The 19,790-nt window shown below is 38.3% G+C and overlaps 1 protein-coding gene across 8 annotated transcripts in view; it reads right to left on the bottom strand.

The window, feature by feature from the left end:
* Positions 1-3,178: 3,178 nt before the first annotated feature.
* The window catches only part of SEC24D (SEC24 homolog D, COPII component), a 105,489-nt gene continuing 88,877 nt past the window's right edge, over positions 3,179-19,790 (bottom strand). For 7 of the 8 annotated variants that reach the window (XM_078366571.1, XM_078366573.1, XM_078366572.1 and 4 more), the window contains 5 exons: positions 19,017-19,135; positions 13,273-13,452; positions 12,044-12,235; positions 9,055-9,144; positions 3,179-4,018 (listed from right to left, as the gene is read on the bottom strand). In XM_078366571.1, the coding sequence (XP_078222697.1) occupies positions 3,878-4,018; positions 9,055-9,144; positions 12,044-12,235; positions 13,273-13,452; positions 19,017-19,135 (722 nt within the window). In that variant the 3' untranslated portion in view covers positions 3,179-3,877. Of the gene's footprint in view, positions 4,019-4,409; positions 8,120-9,054; positions 9,145-12,043; positions 12,236-13,272; positions 13,453-19,016; positions 19,136-19,790 lie in introns of those variants that run through there. The other variant, XM_078366574.1, reaches the window with a different exon arrangement.

Here is a 19,790-nt window from a genome sequence, read left to right as displayed (position 1 = left end):
GCTCACCAGAGCATTTCCATTACATATTGGGTTTCTTCTATCATGAAAGCTTACCTCACCATTTATATTATATTCCCTCTGTTTTCCAAGGGTCTTGCTCTTTTGAATAATTTTTCTCTGTCTTGAATCTTCAACATTCTTTGTAGTATAGTATTGTGACTATATATATTTTTTTAACATAATACTGGCTTCTTTCCACCAGCATTTAAATGGCAAATCCCTTAAAATTTAAAAAATCCTCCCTTCTACCTGTGATTCACTCTCTCATCCCCTCTTGAGTTGCCTCCATGCTGCTTCCCCTTCTTCAGCCTGTTCCAATCTAGCCTTTATCCTGACTGATTTAGAGAAACTTTTCACCAAAGTCACCCATGACCTTTTTACTAGTCCCAACAAACATTTTCATCTTTTCTTTTGGAAGCCTGTGACTTGGCTGCCCACTCTCTTCAAGCACCCCCTCTTTTACCTTGAGCTTTGTGACATCTTCTAGCCAAGTTCCTTTCCTACCTCTCTGGCCCTTCCCAGTCTCCTTTAAGGTTTCTAGTGACTGTCTGCCCTAGGGATTTGCTGCCTTCCCACTCTACAGAGCCAAAGTTTTTTTCAGCCACTTGTGTGGCTTCTTTACCTTGATATTCATGTAGGTGCCTTGCAAATCTTTAGCTCACAGCTCTCTCCTGAGATTCACACCCATATTTTTAGGTGCTATAGCTTATCTCACTTGGATATCTTGCAAGCTACCTGAAATATGTACAATCTGACTATACCTTTTACATACACACTGACATACACAAGCTGTTTTTATTCTCAGAGAATCATCTCACTGTCTACCCAGTTGCTCAAAACAAATCATTTTCTGACATTTTCTCCTCCCTTACATCAGCTCTCCCCCAAATTCCCCACCCTCAACTAAATACCATTATTTTAATTCAGGCCACTGTGAACTCAAATGGACTATTCTGATAGCCTCCTAAATGGTCTCTCTGCTGCAAATTACATCACCTTACAACCCCAAAGTGACGTTTCTAGAGTGATCCTGCGATCCTGCTTAAATTACTTTGAACGCCTTCACTTTGTCATTAGGATTAAGTCCAAACTCCTCCTTGGCTAAGTCTCACTCTACTTGCTTCTCCAACTTTATCTTTTACTACTTTGTCTCTTCTTGGTAGTTTCAGCCAAGTTTAACTTCTTCAGTTTACTGAAAGTGAAGGATTGTATTCTCTTCCCGGGTCCACAAGGGGGCATGGTTTCAAAGGCAAGAACGTCCCAGTGCCATACTTCCATCCACTGCATCCGGGAACTTAGCGGTCTTTGTTTAACTTTCGCGTGCACGGGAAGATAGACTGGTCAGGTAAGCTCCCTTTGTCTAGAAAAGCCCACAAGAAGCTATGGGAGGACTCTGGGCCAAAATAACAAATCAAAGGTCAGAATCAAAGATCAATCACTACAGTGGAAGTTTAAAGGAACTCCTTTCATAGGACAGAAAACTTGAATGGGGCAGGAATATCTCCCATGTTAAAAGTCCCCTTCTCCCACATCAGTGCGGACTCCATTTCTGGATCCCCTTCCAAGACATCGTGGGAGCTGCTTTTCTTTCCCCTTTTTCTCTTGCTCTGCCTAAATAAATCATTTTCTTCAAAACTCTTTGGGGTCCGATATTCACTTAAAACAAGCTTATCGTCCCATCAGGGTCCTCTTCCCCCATTGTTGGGTGAGAGAGGGACCAAGGACCAACATCCTATTGGGGAGCAACCTGAGCCGATCATCCACAATTTGGTCACAAAAGGGTGATGTATGCTTTCTCCACTCTGGGCCTTTATGCTTATTTTCTCCTCTGCTGGCATATTTAACAATACTGCAAATTACCTGGCACATGTTTACAATTTTTTCGGGTCTCATCTTCATTGTAACTTCCTCTGGAAAATCTTTACTGATTACACCTTGCTCCCCAGCTAGACCATATCCTTGCTCTGTGCTTACTGTAGCATTTCATGGCATTTCTGAAACTTTCCCGTAATTGTAGAGATGGCAGGGACTTTGCTTGCGCTGCTCACGGTTGTCTCCCCAGCATAGCACCTAGTGTTTGGCACACACAACATGTGCAATCAGTGTTTGTTAAATGAGAACATGCTACTTTCAATGGCATATTCTTTGAGCACCTATTTACAAGTTTTTTCTGTTAAGTGGCCCTTTGTCTCTTCTATTTAATGGTTCTGGTTCTATACCCTAAAGAACACAGAGAACAAATCATTAGGCAGTCTTCAAATGAATAAAGGAATGTGCTCTGTGCTTCTATTCCACATAGGGCATGGTGCCTAGAATTGAACACTCACCTAGCTGTGGTCTGACCTCAGAGAGGGACCATCACTATGCTCATTTGACAGCCTATCCTTGTAATAAAGTAGATTTAGATCATGTCTGCTTCCATTTCACTACTGATTCATAATGGCAAACTTCCTAAGTTGTTTTTCTAACGTGTTGTTTCCATGAATGATCTCCTGCATATGCATTTGTTTTTTGGACACAAGTCTAGGAGCTTACATTTCTTCTTGCTAAACTTATCCAAGTTGATCGTAAGCAACATGCCAGTTGGCTAACATGGGGGGATTTTAGTCCTGCCACTGTATTTGTTTTTCTTTTCTACTTTATAACATGTAATTTGTAAATAAACCTTACTAGCCATACAATCAGAAACAAGGCACTTAAGCCTGTTTCTTCATGTGTAAATGGGGCTGATAACAGGATCAGGGTTGCTGTGAAGAATACATGTGCATGTGTTCACAAAAAACATGCAGTTCTTGGGATATGATATGTACTCCTATTATTATTCATATAATTGATAACAAAGTTGAACAGGGAGGTAGGGGCAGATGCCTGTGTGACATCACTCACACCCATTTTCCTAGGTTTAGATATATTCATTAACAAATGGTTTCATTTAGCCTGTTTCTATTTATTTTGCCCACAAAAACATGTTAGAGAACTTTGAAATGCCTTTTTCGAGTACACTATGATGTTTCCTAGATTTATTGCCTAGTACTCCTCAACCCTCAAAAAAAAGAGAAATTTTTATTTTCCAAATTTGTTCTTAGTGACCTACCCAACAACCTTTTGCCAAGACATTTTGAATACTACCCTTATTTTTTCTTAAGACCTAAAAATAGTAATAATTCTATGTACCAAATAAGAGTATATGAAATGATTTATTGATATTGGTTAAGATCCATTATATACAGGTAGAAACTTTCAAATTGTACAAAGAACCATTAAGAATATGGATAAAGACAGTTTTATAGACAAAACAACTGGAAAATAGTTTTAACATACACAATATATAATTATGAAAAAAATGTAGAACACAAATTGTTCTACCAAATAGATTCCAAGGTTATTGAAAGTCTGCTATGCAATCCTTAAATTGAAAAATGTGTTCAATGGAGCTACATGGTCTTTAAAAAATTAGGTATAATGTAAAAATTAAGCTTTTTTTTTTTCTCATTGCGATTGGGAGAGGAACCAAGACAACTTTTTACCCCCCGTTTATACAGTTTGAAAAATAATTTATATGTCTGGCACAAAGAAAGAAAATTGAGAATGTTTATGGTTCTGTAAACTTTGCCTTTCATGAAATGCAAACCACATCAGTTTTAAACATTAGAAACTGTGCAATCAGAAACAGACTGTTCCCTTTATGGTACAACTGTACCTTAATTGGCTTTATACCTGAGCACCAAAGCTGAAGTTCTAAATGCCATCTTTTCCTGGAAAGCTATTTTGAAAATGAGCAAGAAATCAAAACTAGCCTATTAATATCTAGAAAATTAGGCACCAAGAAGGAGATTATCTCCTTAGAAATGCAACATCAATGACAGAGAAGTTTCAATTAATTAAGCAGCTGACAGATCTCCTTGTGAACACAGCAAAGGAAATCCACATAAGAAGAGCCTCCATAAAGTCCTTTGTCTTCTACCAGGAACTGTCGGAAAACCATTTCTGGCTGTTCTCGCTGCTTTACTAATGTGAGCTAGGAAAAAAAAACAAAACACAAAATATAACAGCACCTGGTTATATAACACATAATTTGAAAATGGCTCACTCTTGTCTATTTCAATTTCAGCAAACATTATGGAATGTCCATTATGTCTGAGGCTATGGAGGATGATGGGAAAGTGCCTAATATCTAGAGTGGAAAGAGGCATGGACCCCCAAACCCCAAAATCTAAAACATACAATTTTAAGTGGCAAAAATGAAACCTAAGCAGAGTGTTATGGGAAAGGCTTCATAATGGTAGTAACTGTCTCCTGAGCCTTAAAAGATAGGGGTAGGGCTAGAGAGTATTCTATGCTGGAATACATGTACCATGTACCAGAGATACGATTATGGCTGGCATGTAAATTATCACAGGCTTCTAAAAGGGACAAATTAGAGTTTGGGCTTTTGTAGGAAATGTGATCCAGTGAAGGTGCAGAAGAATGAAATGAGGCAGTTAAGTGGCAGCAGTGTGTACAATACGTTTGCGAGATGAGGGATACTAGATAGGAAGTGGTTTGAAGCATCTGGGTGGGAAATGATCAGGTTCTGAATTAGAGCAGTGGAGGTGAAAAGTGGGTAGACTGGAGAGATGCTAGAGAGGTTAACATGCAGGGGAAACCAGGAGAACTGTCCTTTGCTCATCACGAACCTCTAGACCTGTGCTGTCCAGTACGACAGCCAGCCAACATATTATTGAGCACTTAAAATGTGGCTCATCCAAATCAAGATGTGCTGTAAATATAAGATACACAATTGATTTCTAAGACTTAGTATAAAAAAATAAAATGTAAAAATATCTTAATTGCTACAGATTACATATAGAAATGATATTTTGGATATACTGGGTTATATTATTTAAATAATTTTTTTCGTTTTAAATGTGGTCATCAGGAAACAGAATTGCATATGCTTTTGCATTACTGGAGAGTGCTGCTCTAGAAGAAACCCACAGGGAAGAAGCCCAGAAGACAGGGAGTTTTGTCATGAACACTTTGAGCCCTTCTCTCTACTCCTTTATTCCTATTCGAGGAAGTCAAGGTAGATGATCTGAATAAGAATTTCATATTTATTAGGCCACAAGTGGGGTTAACTGAGCCATACATGTACAACAATGCCACCTGCCTCCTATATAATTAAGAGGAGCCACAGTTCTTCTCTTCTTCCTCACAGGAGGTAAAATCACCAGAAAGGCCTGCAATAGGGAAGTGCATGCAGTTAACAGCTTCAGGAGCTGTGGCAGGGAAGGTATGTGCAATTTTGGCTAGGAGGGCAGGGCCTCCCTACTTTTGCATTCTATGCTTTTTAGTTATCAAGTAGAATAATTCCGTCAACACCACTTGTTTTTTTCCTTTATAACATTTTGGCCACGGTCCAAGGCTAAGTTTTAAACTGCCCCTGACCTAGTAAAATAATAATATATAAGAACAACTGCTGCTGCTGCAACTCAGCTTATTCCCTGTGGACACAGACATGTGTGATGCCTTGGCTTTTGGGTGTCAGCTCTAGGTACTGGGAGTTAGTACTGGAATAGCTGTGTGCATAGGCAGATTCCACTCCTCTGGAAGCACAATGAACGCTTAATGGAGATTTCTCCAAAGAAGTTTAAGATTTGCCTCCTGATAAACCTGAGGTCAAGATTCTTTTCATTGTATGTTTTATCCATCCACATGCCACTACGACTTTACTACCTACCAATTGGTAGGAGCTGTGTGGGTTGTGTCTAGACCATGACACAACTCAGGTTGAGACTGGGCAGAATGAGACATTGAAGGAGGAAAGATTTGAAGTTCTAATTTCTTTAGAACTTACGTTCTTTATGGAAATAATTGGGAAGAAGTTCAGGTTGCTCATCTTAGGTATTTTCTATTGCTGCCATTCACTTGGTGTTTTTTTTTTTTGTTTTTGTGTGGTGCTCACTGTACAACCTCCTCTGACAAAGTATTTGGCTATGAGTGGAGGTGGTAAGTAGAACAGGGAATGAATTTCAGCCTTGGGAGAAACTTAACTTGAAGCTACAGTGATGAATATCCTACCCTACCATTTGATTATCTGCAGGTGCCAGGGTGACACAAAAAGTATAGTGGAAGGTCTCAGGGGAGTGGACTCGTGGAAGTGGTGTTGGCCTGTCTTGACATAGTGATAGTTGTCTCCTCAAGGGGCACAGTCACACCAATAAAAGGAAAACATACTGGTGTGGATTGGTAGATCTGTGTTTGTTTCCCCACTTTATATTTCTATAGGGAGGGGGATGACTGTGTAAGTAGGAGGAGAACATTAAAATAATCACTGCTTGTTACCTCCTTGCTTCTTGTGTGCCCTCTACAAGGAAGGACTGGCTAACTCTGAATGTGACATTCTCTGGGTCACATTACCAGAGAATGTGTCTCTTCTTTTCTCACTCAACATGTTCTATGCACATTCATTCTTTAATGTGCATAGAACATGTTGAGTGAGAAAAGAAGAGAGCCATGGTACAACCTTAGGGGAATACCAACTCTTAAGAGGCAGATGAATGAAGAGAAGCCAATGGAAAAGGGTCACTGAGAAAGAAGAATCAGGAGCAGGAGATGTTTTGAAAGCTGACAAGAGAGAATTTAAGGAAGTAGTCGACCTTGGAAATGCTATAAAAGGATTGAGAATCAATTGTCTTTAGCAATTTGGCAGTTTACAGAGAACTGAACTGATGAAAAGAAGGCAAGAGCCATTAATACAGAGTTTTTGAAGGAGCTTGGTTGGTGAATGTTTGGTATATCGTTGGTGTTCAATAAATATTTGTAGAATGAATGAAAGGAAAGGGAAGTGGAATCTCGGAGAAGCGGCAGCTTCAATGAAGGTAGATTTTTTAACAGTTTGTAAACTGTGGAAAAGGGCCAGTGGGGAAGGAGTAATCTAGAAAATACAAGTGGAATGAGAGAGAATGAAAAACATTTGGAGCACAGAGAACCATGCAGGGCAGGACTAGCATTTATCAGGAAAGCACTTGGTTTCAGTCATCTGGAGACATACTGTGGTAGAAATCTTTTTTTTTTTTCCTTCCCCCACATATATGAGAATAATCCCACAATAAGGTCTAAGAGGACTGATTTTTTTAAAAAGTGATTAGCAGCCGGGCACGGTGGCTCAAGCCTGTAATCCCAGCACTTTGGGAGGCCGAGGTGGGTGGATCACAAGCTCAAGAGATCGAGACCATCCTGGTCAACATGGTGAAACCCTGTCTCTACTAAAAATACAAAAAATTAGCTGGACATGGTGGCACGTGCCTGTAATCCCAGCTACTTAGGAGGCTGAGGCAGGAGAATTGCCTGAACCCAGGAGGCAGAGGTTGCGGTGAGCTGAGATCGCACCATTGCACTCCAGCCTGGGTAACAAGAATGAAACTCTGTCTCAAAAATAAATAAATAAGTAAAAATAAATAATTAGCATAACCTAGAAGGTAGCAGTTCCTTATAGATTTGATTTTGTTATTCTTGATCCTTCCATACCAGCTCTTTTCTCCTCCTTAATCTTAATCCTTTAAAAGTATGTTTTCATTTCCTTTGTTTGGTCAATTTTCAAGTGTCAGAGAAAAGGTGTAATGCTAAGTGCACTGGGACTAAGCAGCTAGTACAAGCCCTGTATCTTCTATGATCCAGCTGTGAGACCCTGATCATGCTAGTGAGCTCATTTGAGCCTCACTTTCATGCCTGTGATGTGCAGGTGTAAGGAGCCAGGCATCTCCCAGATTCCTTTCAGCTCTGACATCTGTAGATTTTAGATATTTCAAATTTTTTATAGAGACAGCACTCTATAAACAGATGGACAAATTTGCAGGTGGTACATAAGAAAATCTGATTATTTAAGTATTCAAGCTAAAATTGTTTTATTACACAGTTGCTTAATATTTTATTCACATATAATATTTTGATGCTTACCCCCAGATGCTTTTATAACCAAAGCTGACATAACTTTGATAAGAGGTTGGAGAAAGCAGAGAAAAGTTTTTTTTTTTTTCCCTGAAGGAAGAACTACTGAGGATAGAGATGATCTCTATGCTTAGTTGTGCCTCTTCGCTGCGAATGGCCAGTTGGAGGGATGTAGTTGCTGCAGCTGGAGCTGGGATGAAGGTGAATCATTATTGCATTTCAAGAGACTCAAGATTTGGTTACATGTTTCTAGGGTGTTCAGACAGAATGCCCTAGAAAAACGTGTAACCAAATCTTAAGAGAATGTGTTTAGTTGAGCCTTGTCTGTCATCTCTAGGTCCTGCCCTTAAACTGAACCCACACAGGTGTTCTAGAAAAGTTCTATATTTATCCAGATGTCATTAGTTCAGTTTACCTAAATGCTACCTAAAGTTGATGTTTGCAGGCATGAGTTACTTTCAAAGTTACGAATGTTGGTTTAGATTGACATCACATTTGCATTTCAGGAGACATCTGGCCCCATAAATACCCTGGCACTTGTAGACACATGCCTCCAGGTGAGTGTCTTATAGCTCTTCAGTAAGCAGTGTTACACAGCACATCATCATCTATACATTCCAGATCCCAGGAGACTCTAATATTGAGCTTGGGAAGGAAGACAAGTAAATATCTGGAAGTTGGCAACAAGTTTTAATTTTCTTGGGTTCTAGACATATTAAATTCTTTTTCTCAAACTTGGAAAAGGCTAGAAGGGCTTAGAAGGACAAGAATAACAAAACTTTTCAGAGATCATAAATTAAACATTGTAATAAATCTTACAAATGTTCTAAATGATACTTCTATAATTAATTAATTTTAGGCACCAAAAGAAAAGTCATTTCAAAGTCTTTTAATGATACCAATTGCTATTAAATCATAAAGTTAATACTGACTAACATACCCCATAGTTGACCCATGGTAATAGCTGTTTATGTTTGTGACTGATAAGTAGGTATATATACTTACTTATATGTAAGGTTAATTTTTTTTTTTAAGATTTGTGATGATGTTTTTTAAATGGAAGACCACATCATAAAAACATAAGGTATGCATGAAGAAAGGGAAAAAATAAAATCGCTTTCTTACCTTCATTGAATATGGCCTCTTTTGTTGGATAATACCCATTATCATTCTGAGTTGTTGAGAGTATGGGTTTCCTACCTCAGGCAGCAATGTCTAAATTTATGAAAATCAAAGTTTTAGTGCAGTTTATAACATTTAGATAGAAGTAACAATATGAGATTATCATAATGTTTATATAACATCCTTCTAAAACCATGTACTTGAATATTGGTGTAGTTCATTACCTGAAAACCAAAACTGGGAAAAATGCACTAAAAATTCTTGTTGGCACCCATTCCCATCAATTCAATTATTTTCTGTCTTTTGAAAACAAAAATCTTCCTCTGGAATTTGACACATGTACATCACTGAAATGATACAACATAGACGTAGTCGGCCCTCTGTATCTGTGGGTTTTGCATCCACAGACCAAAAATAATATTTGTAAAAAATACATCTGTACTGTTTTCTTGCCATTATTTTGTAAACAATATGGTTTAACAACTATTCACATAGCATTTTACATTATATTAAGTGTTACAAGTAATCTTTTTTTAAAAAAGAGATGTAGTCTCGCTCTTGTCCAGGCTGGTCTTGAACACCTGAGCTCAAGCAATCCTCCCACTTCAGCCTCCCAAAGTGCTGGGATTATAGGCGTGAGCCACCGTGCTCAGCTGGTGTTAAGAGTAATCTAGAGATGATTTTAAATACATGGGAGTATATGCTCAAGTTATATGCAAATACCATGACACTTTATATCAGGGACTTAAGCATCTGCAGATTTTGGTATCTACAGAAATTTCTGGAACCAATTCCCCATGGATACTAACAGACAATAGTAAATGTTTTATGCAAACCACTTCCCATGAAAGTTTGATCCCTTTTCAAAATTCAAGGCAATGTTGTGAGAGAAAAGACTGTACTTTATTCCTTCAGTAGATGGAAAATGCCATTCAAGTACTACTGTTCCACCATTAAAACAAACTACCAAATGTTGATTTCTCATAGGGAATGCAGCCTCTTAGATACCCCAGAAACCTCGTTAGTGGTCTACAGACCAATCCAACTGCACATTGCATCCAGGAGATATGAGGGATTTTGACTTATTTATTCCATTAAGACAGAGTAAAATGCTAATGTTTGCTTCTCAGCAAGAAGATGCCAAGAGCCAATGCATCATCATGAGTTAGCCAGAGAATATGTGAGCTAGAATGTTTCACCATAAACCTCATGTGTCAGGAAAAGTTTATGGTCAGTGTTTTTCACAGGAGTAAGAAAAGCAAAAAATTCATTATTTATATTCCCACTCCTATCCCCTATGTGTATTATTTGACATATTATGGTAGATCTGTTTGTTCAACAAACAATATAAATATTTTTTATGTATATGTTTTAAAGTGCCAACTGCCTCTAAAAAGAAAGTAGCTCACATTTAGTTTTTAACTTTGTTTCATTTTGTTGATGAAAGTCAAGGAAAGGTATGCTGATAAAAAAGCACAGACCTAAATCTGCTGCCTTGTGAGAGACTGGCTATTTCCTGTGGATGTTCAGTTCAGCAACTATGCATTCAGCATTTACTATGTCAATATAAGAGGAAGCTCCCTTAACTTTTATATAAACATTCTTTAGACTCATAGTTCTTTGCCTACTGAATTTTATTTTTAAAATACCTTCCTTATTTCTTAACTTCAAACATATGCAGATATCTTACTATTTCTAAATCTTCATCTTAAAACTAGTCTCTAACTAGAATATGGATACCCTTGAATTCTTTTAAAAATACTTTTGGGCCAGGCACGGTGGCTCAAGCCTGTAATCCCAGCACTTTGGGAGGCCGAGGCGGGTGGATCACGAGGTCAAGAGATCGAGACCATCCTGGTCAACAAGGTGAAACCCCGTCTCTACTAAAAATACAAAAAATTAGCTGGGCATGGTGGTGCATGCCTGTAATCCCAGCTACTTAGGAGGCTGAGGCAGGAGAATTGCCTGAACCCAGGAGGCGAAGGTTGCAGTGAGCTGAGATCGCGCCATTGCACTCCAGGCTGGGTAACAAGAGCGAAACTCCATCTTAAAAATATATATATACTTTTGATATTCCTAATGAATATGCAGCTCTCTAAACTGATCACCTATCATGGCCTTGAATTTTAATCCTGTCTTTTTCTGCAAGATGCTATATATATATTGATAAACTGTACTTCATACCATTGGGTTCAACAACTAGACTTAAGCTATCTTGCCACAATGTAAGTGAGACTTTGGGGAACAAACTAACTGCTGAGCTCTATTGGAAGCCACTATCAGAGTCAGACAATAGCCATCTGGCAGTGATGCTTATGCAACATGGTCTACAAATAAGGTTTGCAATAAATGTTGACTCTTGTACAAAATATAATTGCTGGGTTTTCCTAAGATGCTTTAAAATGGTCATTTTTATTAATTTAACATCAAACCCACAATTTCTCTTGTAATTGCAACAAAGGGGTATATAATCTGTTTTTATGGAATTATTATTTTGTCAACTCAGTAATTTGATTTAGTCGGATCCTCAAACACCTATGAAAGATTTCTACATTCTTTTGAGTATGCAGTTCAGCACCAGGGATAAGCCCCCACAGCATAATAATTAAATTCAGTTCCCATCTCTGCCACTTTACTACCTGAAGGAACTTGGCTCTAACCCTCAATTGATTCCTCCGTAAAATGTTGATACCATATCCATCTCAGGTATGGTATATTTAAGTATTTAGAGTACAGAGACTGGTACACAGTTAATGATCTAGAAGTGTTAGCATTTTCTATTAAAGTCATATATTTTAGTTATTTGAAAGTACTCTATACAAATAACTTTATGCCAGCTAATTGACATTGATCAAAACACAAAATTCTTTCATTCATATACAGAAATATATGCCTTATTGTTTCTTTCTGTAATATTGGACTGCACATAAGTAAAAATATATAAGAATGATATTTTTCATATTACCACAAAAGCAATGAAAAAAATACTTACCGTATCTGTGTTGATATGTGCAAAAGATGGCACATTAAATATTCCTTGGATCAGTTCTGGTGGGCTGCTTACTCCCAACCATAGGAACATGTGTAGACCATTAGCTAGTAAGAATATTCCTCCTTCTGAAAGACGGGACTCAGAGCAACGAACAGCAGCAGGTAATGTTGTACTCTTGACATCTAATGTGTGCTGGGCAAGCACAGACAAGAGAGTTAGAAGCTCCTTTCTTCCACTTCCCTTCCCTTCCCTCCTTCCTCTCTTCCTTTCCTGTTTCTTCCCTCCCCTCCCTCAGTGCATATTTAGCCTTTTATGTGCCAGACTTTATTCCAGTCATTAGATAATAATCCCTACCTTGTACAGCAAATAGTTTTTTGCAGGGAGGAAAAGACAACACATAAAATAAGTAAAATATACAGAATATAGATGGTGTTAAGGGTTACGAAGAAAAGATGCAAGAGAGTGGTATGGGGTGTGCTGCTGGTGAAGGTGGGGACAATTTTAACTAGGATAGTCCAGGGAGCCCACCAGCTTTTAAAAAGGCAGCCTGAGGAGGTAAGTGAAGGAGCCGTGGGGACAACTGGAGAAGACCATTTCGGATGGAAGGAAAAGTTAGTGCACAGGTCCTAAAGAAGGGCCCGACTGGAGTGTTTGAGGATCAGCACGAAGGCTGAAATGGGATGAGGAAAGGGAGATTAACAGAAGATTTCAGAGAGAAGGGAGGGGAGGAGAGGGTAGACAGCACTGGGCTAGGGCTTTTACTGAGATGGGAAATCCTGGAGTGTTTTGAGTGGAGGAGTGATAAAAGCTGATTCCCCTGCCTCAGCCCCCTCCCCACCCCCAGTAGCTAATTTGTTTGTATTTTTAGTAGAGATGGGGTTTCACCATATTGGCCAGACTGGTCTCGAACTCCTGCCTCGGCCTCCCAAAGTGCTGGGATTACAGACGTGAGCCACTGCACCCAGCCTACCTTCTGGGCTGAAAACAGACTGAAGGAGACGCAGAACTCCTCAGATTCCTTCCCCTCACCATAGTGAGCACATACTGATGCACATAAGCAACTTGCAGAAAGAGCCCCCACTCAAAACCCCACACCATACATTTTGACGGCATTTGTGACTAACTTTCCTCTTAAGAACAAAGTGTTTCAGATACAACATATGGTTTAAGCACAAAATAGGATTCCCTTCCAGCCTCCTCTGGGAAATGCAGCACCCCAGCATGCTTACTATGGGCAGAAGTTGTGGATAGAAGAAAAGCTGAGAGTCAGCCACACCCATGGTCATGACCAGCTGTCTCTGGAATGCCCGCTCATCAGTTGAGATCTCTGGTCTGCTGAGCAGCACACAGTTTTTCAACAAACAGTTCATGTACACTGGCAGTACTTTCATGGAATCTGGTAGAATAAGCTGAAAAAGACAATTTTTTGTTTTATATGCTTGATCATTACTGAGAACAATCCTGAGCTTCATCTGTAAGACTGAAACAACATTTGCTTTTGAATTTGTAAGGATTAACTGGTAACCCATGTAAGGCACCTAGAGCACACACTAATCTGGCACAGAGTAGGTACTCAAAGAGCAGCAGTTGTTTTATCTAGTGCTACAGCAGCCTGGTGTAGCTGTTAGCAGCACCACCCACTCAGTGCTTAGGATGCAATTCCAGCTCTGTCTTTTACCAGGTGTGTGACCTTGGGCAAATTACTTTCCCTCTCTTTTTTTCTTTTTCTTTTTTTTTTTTTTTAGCTGAATATGGAATAATGGTAATATCAACTTCATGATAACTGAGTCATAATAAGAATTAAATGATTTTTAAAGCACAATAGTACCTAGCATATTGGATGTACCATATATATGTATGCGTGTTGTGTGTATGTGTGTGTGTGTGTGTGTGTATATATATATATATATATATATATATAAAACTTTTAAATAAAATGATGTCTTAACGTATATTTCCAACTTCAAGAAAAGCATTTCTGACTGCCCACAGGATATCTCTTCCTTTATGCTCTTCATGCATCTTAAACTCATCAAACAAATAATAAATGCCATTGTGTCATAGGTTCTGTGCAAAGTGTCAAGGATATAAAGAGGAATAAGGCATAGTCCATATGGTAAGATGCTTGACGTTCGCCTGGGATAGACATATATATGCATAAAACATAATAAAGAGGTTGCAGTACTATAGATTAAAAAAGGAAATGCTTCATGCATTTAGATGTGTCACTACTGAATGATAACCTGCAAAATCAAACTCCTACAATTCCACAAACATGTTCTTCCTCCCATGTTTCCTATTCAGTGTAGAACCTCCAAATGAACCCTAATTCATTTATTTCTTTACCCTCAATTAATAAAAAAAAAATCCTTTTAATTCTGCCTTCATAATCTACCTGTACCTTCTCTCCATCCTAACTTTGGCACACATGACCTCATTCTAACTGCCCCAGAGTACACGCCCTTGTGAGATACTACAACCTAACACAGTGCAGCAATTCTAGGAACACAATCTGATGACTTAAAAAATTGTAATTTCCTATATTATTTAACTTTCTCCTAAATCAATATTGTAAGAATAGCTAATAATTAAGTTTGACTGATCCGAATGTCACTTCCTTCCATTTAATAGCACACATCAGTGAACAAGGATATATCCAAAAGAAAAATTATACATAGGAGATAATAATAATTTGCAAACAGATAACTGAAATATCTTGTCTATAAATTCATGGTTTCTTTTTAGCCTTTTCTCTTTTTTATTTATTTTTATTTTTGAGACAGAGTCTCACTCTGTTGCCCAGGCTAGAGTGCAGTGGTGCAATCTCTGCTCACTGCAACCTCCGCCTCCTGGATTCAAGTGATTGTCCTGTGTAGCTGAGTAGCTGGGATTACAGGCATGTGCCACAATGCATGGCGAATTTTCTGTTTTTAGTAGGGATGGGGTTTCATCATGTTGGCCAGGGTGGTCTCACACTCCTGACCTCAAGCAATCTGCCCACCTCAGCCTCCCAAAGTGCTGGGATTACAGGTGTGAGCCACCGTGCCTGGCTTAGTTTTCTATCTTAATGATGAAGATGACGGATATACACTTATCAGAATCCATACTGAAAAGAAAATGTCCCTGAGACTCTGTTAGAATTTATTCTGCAACTTAAATTTATATCATAGGTCTCTTCTCAGTAAGGAGTATGGGACAGAACTTCCTAACTGGCTCAGGCTAACATATTTCAAAATGATTCTACTTTGCAGTTTGTTTCCCCTGTCGACTTCTAATCTCTTTTCAAAGAACCAAGGACGGTTAAATATATGTTTATTCATAAGAGTAGAACACTCTCTTCTTCTGATTTTTTTCTCTAGCATAATATGTCTTCATTTAACAACATTTGGTACTGGGTTACTTTCTCAGCCAAGGAAAACTATGATTAAAAAGATGTAGGAAGCAGATCATGGTCATATTCCCAGAGCCATGTGCCCCCCCCCCACCCCCATGCTATTTCTGGTCTAGTTACCAGTTAGGCATTTTACATGTTATTATGGATCAGGAATGTGCTTAGATTCCTGTATACAGCATGTACATTTGGTTTTAAAATATCAGATTGAAATTTCACTGGTTACTTGTAATTAATCAGGTCATATTAAGAGTTCAGAAATATGTGATCCTAAATGCCACAAAGGGTGAGGTTGGCCCACAATGACATTATTAGGACTAAAAAGTCTAATCCGAGGAGGCTGGACTGTAGAAGGGAGAGGGAAGAAAACAGCTGATAAATGAGAAGGAAAATCTAATCATGAAAACAACAAAAAAAATGGAGTTAAAAAATGAAAGAAAACAAAAGGACATTTTATTCAATGTTTTTGAGTGAGGAAGAAAATATTGCCACGGATTTCCACTATAAAATCTCCCCACCCCACTGGCCCCCCTCTATAAATAAATAATTCTCTGGGAGTAAGATATGAGAGTGAGGTGGGAGCAATAATTCATGTAAGTCGAGCTTGCCTGAATTTGGAAAATTCCTTTCTTCTTTAGGTTTTGAAGTGACAGAAGTAGTAATAATTTATTTTGCAGTTAAAGTCATTTGACTTGCCTTTTGAAATCAATGCACTTCCATATGATATTAACATACTTAAGTTCAGAACAGTGAGCTATTAGATTTAATTGAAAAAAAAATCTACATTGCTTATGTAAGGCTTGTAAGCCTTAAAGTTAACATTTTTTTTTTTTTTTAAATATACTGGGTCTCACTTTGTCTTACTGGCTAGAGGACAGTAGCACAATCACGGCTTACTGCAGCCTCGAACTCCTGGGCTCCAGGGATCCTCTTGCCTTAGCCTCCCAAGTGGCTGGGATTATAGTCGTGCACCACCACACCTAAGTTTTTATTTTTAGTAGAGGTGGAGGTTTCACTATGTTGCCCAGGCTGGCCTTGAACTACTGGCCTCAAGGGTTCCTCCAGTTTTGACCTCCCAATGTGCTGCAATTACAGGTGTGAGCCACTGCACCTAGCCTAATTTGTCTTAATATTGTTTCTAATTATATGTCTTTTTTTTTTTTTTTTTTTTGAGATAGTCTTGCTCTGTCACCCAGGCCAGAGTACAGTGGCTTGATCTGGGCTCACTGCAACCTCCACCTCCCAGGTTCAAGCAATTCTCCTGCCTCAGCCTCCCGAGCAGCTGGGACTACAGGCATGTGCCACCATACCCAGCTAATGTTTTGTATTTTTAGTAGAGACAGGGTTTCACCATATTGGTCAGGCTGGTCTCGAACTCCTGCCCTCATAATCTACCAGCCTCGGGATTACAGGCATGAGAGACTGTGCTTGGCCTTTTTTTTTTCTTTTGTGATGGAGTTGCTCTGTTGCCCAGACTGGAGTGCAATGGTATGATCTTGGCTCACTGAAACCTCCGCCTCCTGGGTTCAAGCTATTCTGCCTCAGCCTTCTGAGTAACTGGGATTAGAGGTCTGTACCACCATGCCCAGCTAATTTTTTGTATTTTTAGTAGACACAGCAGGGTTTCACCATGTTGGCCAGGATGGTCTTGAACTCCTGATCTCAAGTGATCCACCTGCCTTGGGCTCTCAAAGGGCTGGGATTACAGTTGTGAGCCACCGTGCCCAGCCATATGTCTTAACCCAGCATCTATCATACAATTCTCAGAGTGAATGCTTCCTTACATTTTGTACCTAATGCCTTCTCTTGCTGCAGCCTAGTTTTGGCTCTGGCAACTCAATAAAAGTAGTTCTACTGAGGTCCAGCATCATACAATCTAAATAGCTCCTTGATGGTCTTGCTTGGGTCAAGGAAACTTCAGGCTCTATGGTAAAATAGTGGAATTCCTTTAGGAATCGCTCCATCTCCATAGATACTATTTTTCACAAGTAAACTGTAGAAAAGTACCAAGTTTACAGTAAGATTTTCTGAAGAGAACATTAAGTCCAACTAGTCTGTTTTCAGATAATACTGTTTTAGAATCTCCACATTTTCCAGACTCCATGATGGTTGGTTAATCATAAGGTACTTAAGTTACATTATTTTTTTAAGCATATCATTGGTTGAAAGGCACACTTGAAAAGTGCTCATGGAAAAACCTTATTATAAAAACAGGAACAATCTCTATCAACTTATTCATAGAAAATTTAACATCATAATGTTTTTACTCCAGAAATAATTTATTTGTGCAAACAGGTGATCCAGTGGTAGAGACAATCCTTTAAATTTTTAAACCGGAATAAAATGACAGGTTTTATTTTCTTCCATAAGTAGGCAATAAGTTGGTTTTTAACTTAAGGTCTTTGAATCCAGTTGTTTCAAAGTTAACAAATAAATGTCCAGAGAGGACACTAACTGTATCTGTACTACTTTAACTAATCCTTCTGGAGTGTGAGATACTCCGGAAACAGAATACTGTTTCCACAGCTCTAAGACAGATAGTAAAATGAAGTAAATGTTTAAAGTGCTCATGATTGGACTCTTTTCGCTAGATTCCAGGTGTACCTGGTAGGCTTTTGTGTAACTTGAACAAGCATGCTATGAAATAGCACTGATATTCGAGTTGACTAAAATTGCAAATCTTCTGAATAATAAAGAGGACTGAATACTCATGTAGATTCAAGAGTTGCTTATATGATTATCAACAGGAGACAAAAGAATGGATGACTAATTTAATCACTTTGGACAGCATGGTAAGGAACTTTTATGAAAAGTCCATCTAGTAAATGTGTTTGTTTTGTTTTCCTTCTTTGCCCAGATTATAAATTTGGACTCCAAATTTATCTGCATTATCTTTTCTGTCAAGAATTTTCTTTTAGGTGGGGCTTCAGATATCCTATCAGCACTCATTTTTGACAATGAATAAACTAGAAAGTTTTCCCATCTGTTGTTGTCTTAATTGAAATTCCATATTCACATATTTGATATACAGCTATAAAAATATCATCTAACATTTATTGACATAGAAGAGAATGTGAACACAAGAACAAATGCAAAATTAAATGTGGACTTGAGGTTCTTCTTTTTCTTTTATAGGAGAAAGACTAAGTGAGGTTTATTTAAAGAATCTTCTAAAATTTCAAATTACTAGATGATGGAGACAGTCAATTCTGTGAAAACTCTTCACACCTATTAAAAACTTTTAAATGTAAAGAACTCCAGTATTTATATTTATAAATTATATTTGCTTATAAAATATGTTATTGCTACCATCTCCTCATGTCAGCTTTGTTACTATGCCTAAAATGTATTTAGGCATACACATTTCATAACAAAATACCCATCTCTGGATAAAAAAAGAGAATCCTGTTTATATTAGGACACTTCTTATATACAACATTCTTAATCTTCTCAGCTACATGGTTTACTATCACAGTCACAGCATCAAAGTGCCTGCAACATCATAAGCCTTCAACAGCTATGTGCTGAAGAACTGAGTAGTCGATTCTAACAGTCAACATCTATGTACAATAGGTAGCTCACCTGGCTTGCTGCAGAAGGACTGGCACAATTCTTCCGGTAACATGCCAACATATGGGCAGTCTGATTAACTAGAATTTCCCGGATGACCTTCAAAGGCTGGTGGAGAACTGCTTTAAAAGCTACGTGCACAAAACAATGAAAAGGACATCAGTTTTAGCTCAAGACAGTGATAATAATATTCAGACTCTTCAAATAATCAGACAAGGAACAAGTTGCTATTATCTTCAGACCACCAAGCAAGAATAATATTTAAATCTGTTCAAGTCATTTGCTAATGGTCTCTTCTTGATTAAATATGATGATCTAGCTATGGAGAACATTGGCCTACCTATGGCAAAGGTTACACTGGCCTGAAGATTTATCTTCAGAGTATTAAAATTGTACATGCAGAAAAAAAGGCAGGCCTATTTGTCATTTTTTGATATCCTGAATTCTTACAGGCTAGATTGCTACCTTTTCCAAACCTTAGTGTATGTAGAATTTCTCAAGGAAAGCCAAAGAAAAGTTCATCTCGGGCCCATTCTATTTCATAGTTAACATGGTATCGATAAGCAAGTTTAGTCTAGCATTAGAAGTGGTCTCATCCATTACCCCAATGTGTCAGAGGGCATGATTACATACCATAATGAGGGTCTAAGCATCCTATTCCTAAATTTCAATTCAGACTGCTACTCTGGAAGGAAGCTTCAAGTAAGTCTGTATAGACTGGCCCTGAACTGAATTACCTCACTTATTAATTTAGAGTTAAAAATCTGACTATTCTCCCTCAGACTT

Source organism: Callithrix jacchus, chromosome 3, assembly GCF_049354715.1.
Source record: "Callithrix jacchus isolate 240 chromosome 3, calJac240_pri, whole genome shotgun sequence".
Classification (NCBI taxonomy): Eukaryota; Metazoa; Chordata; class Mammalia; order Primates; family Cebidae; genus Callithrix; species Callithrix jacchus.
Note: the sequence above shows the minus strand (reverse complement) of the source record. Positions and strands in the feature narration are given on the sequence as shown.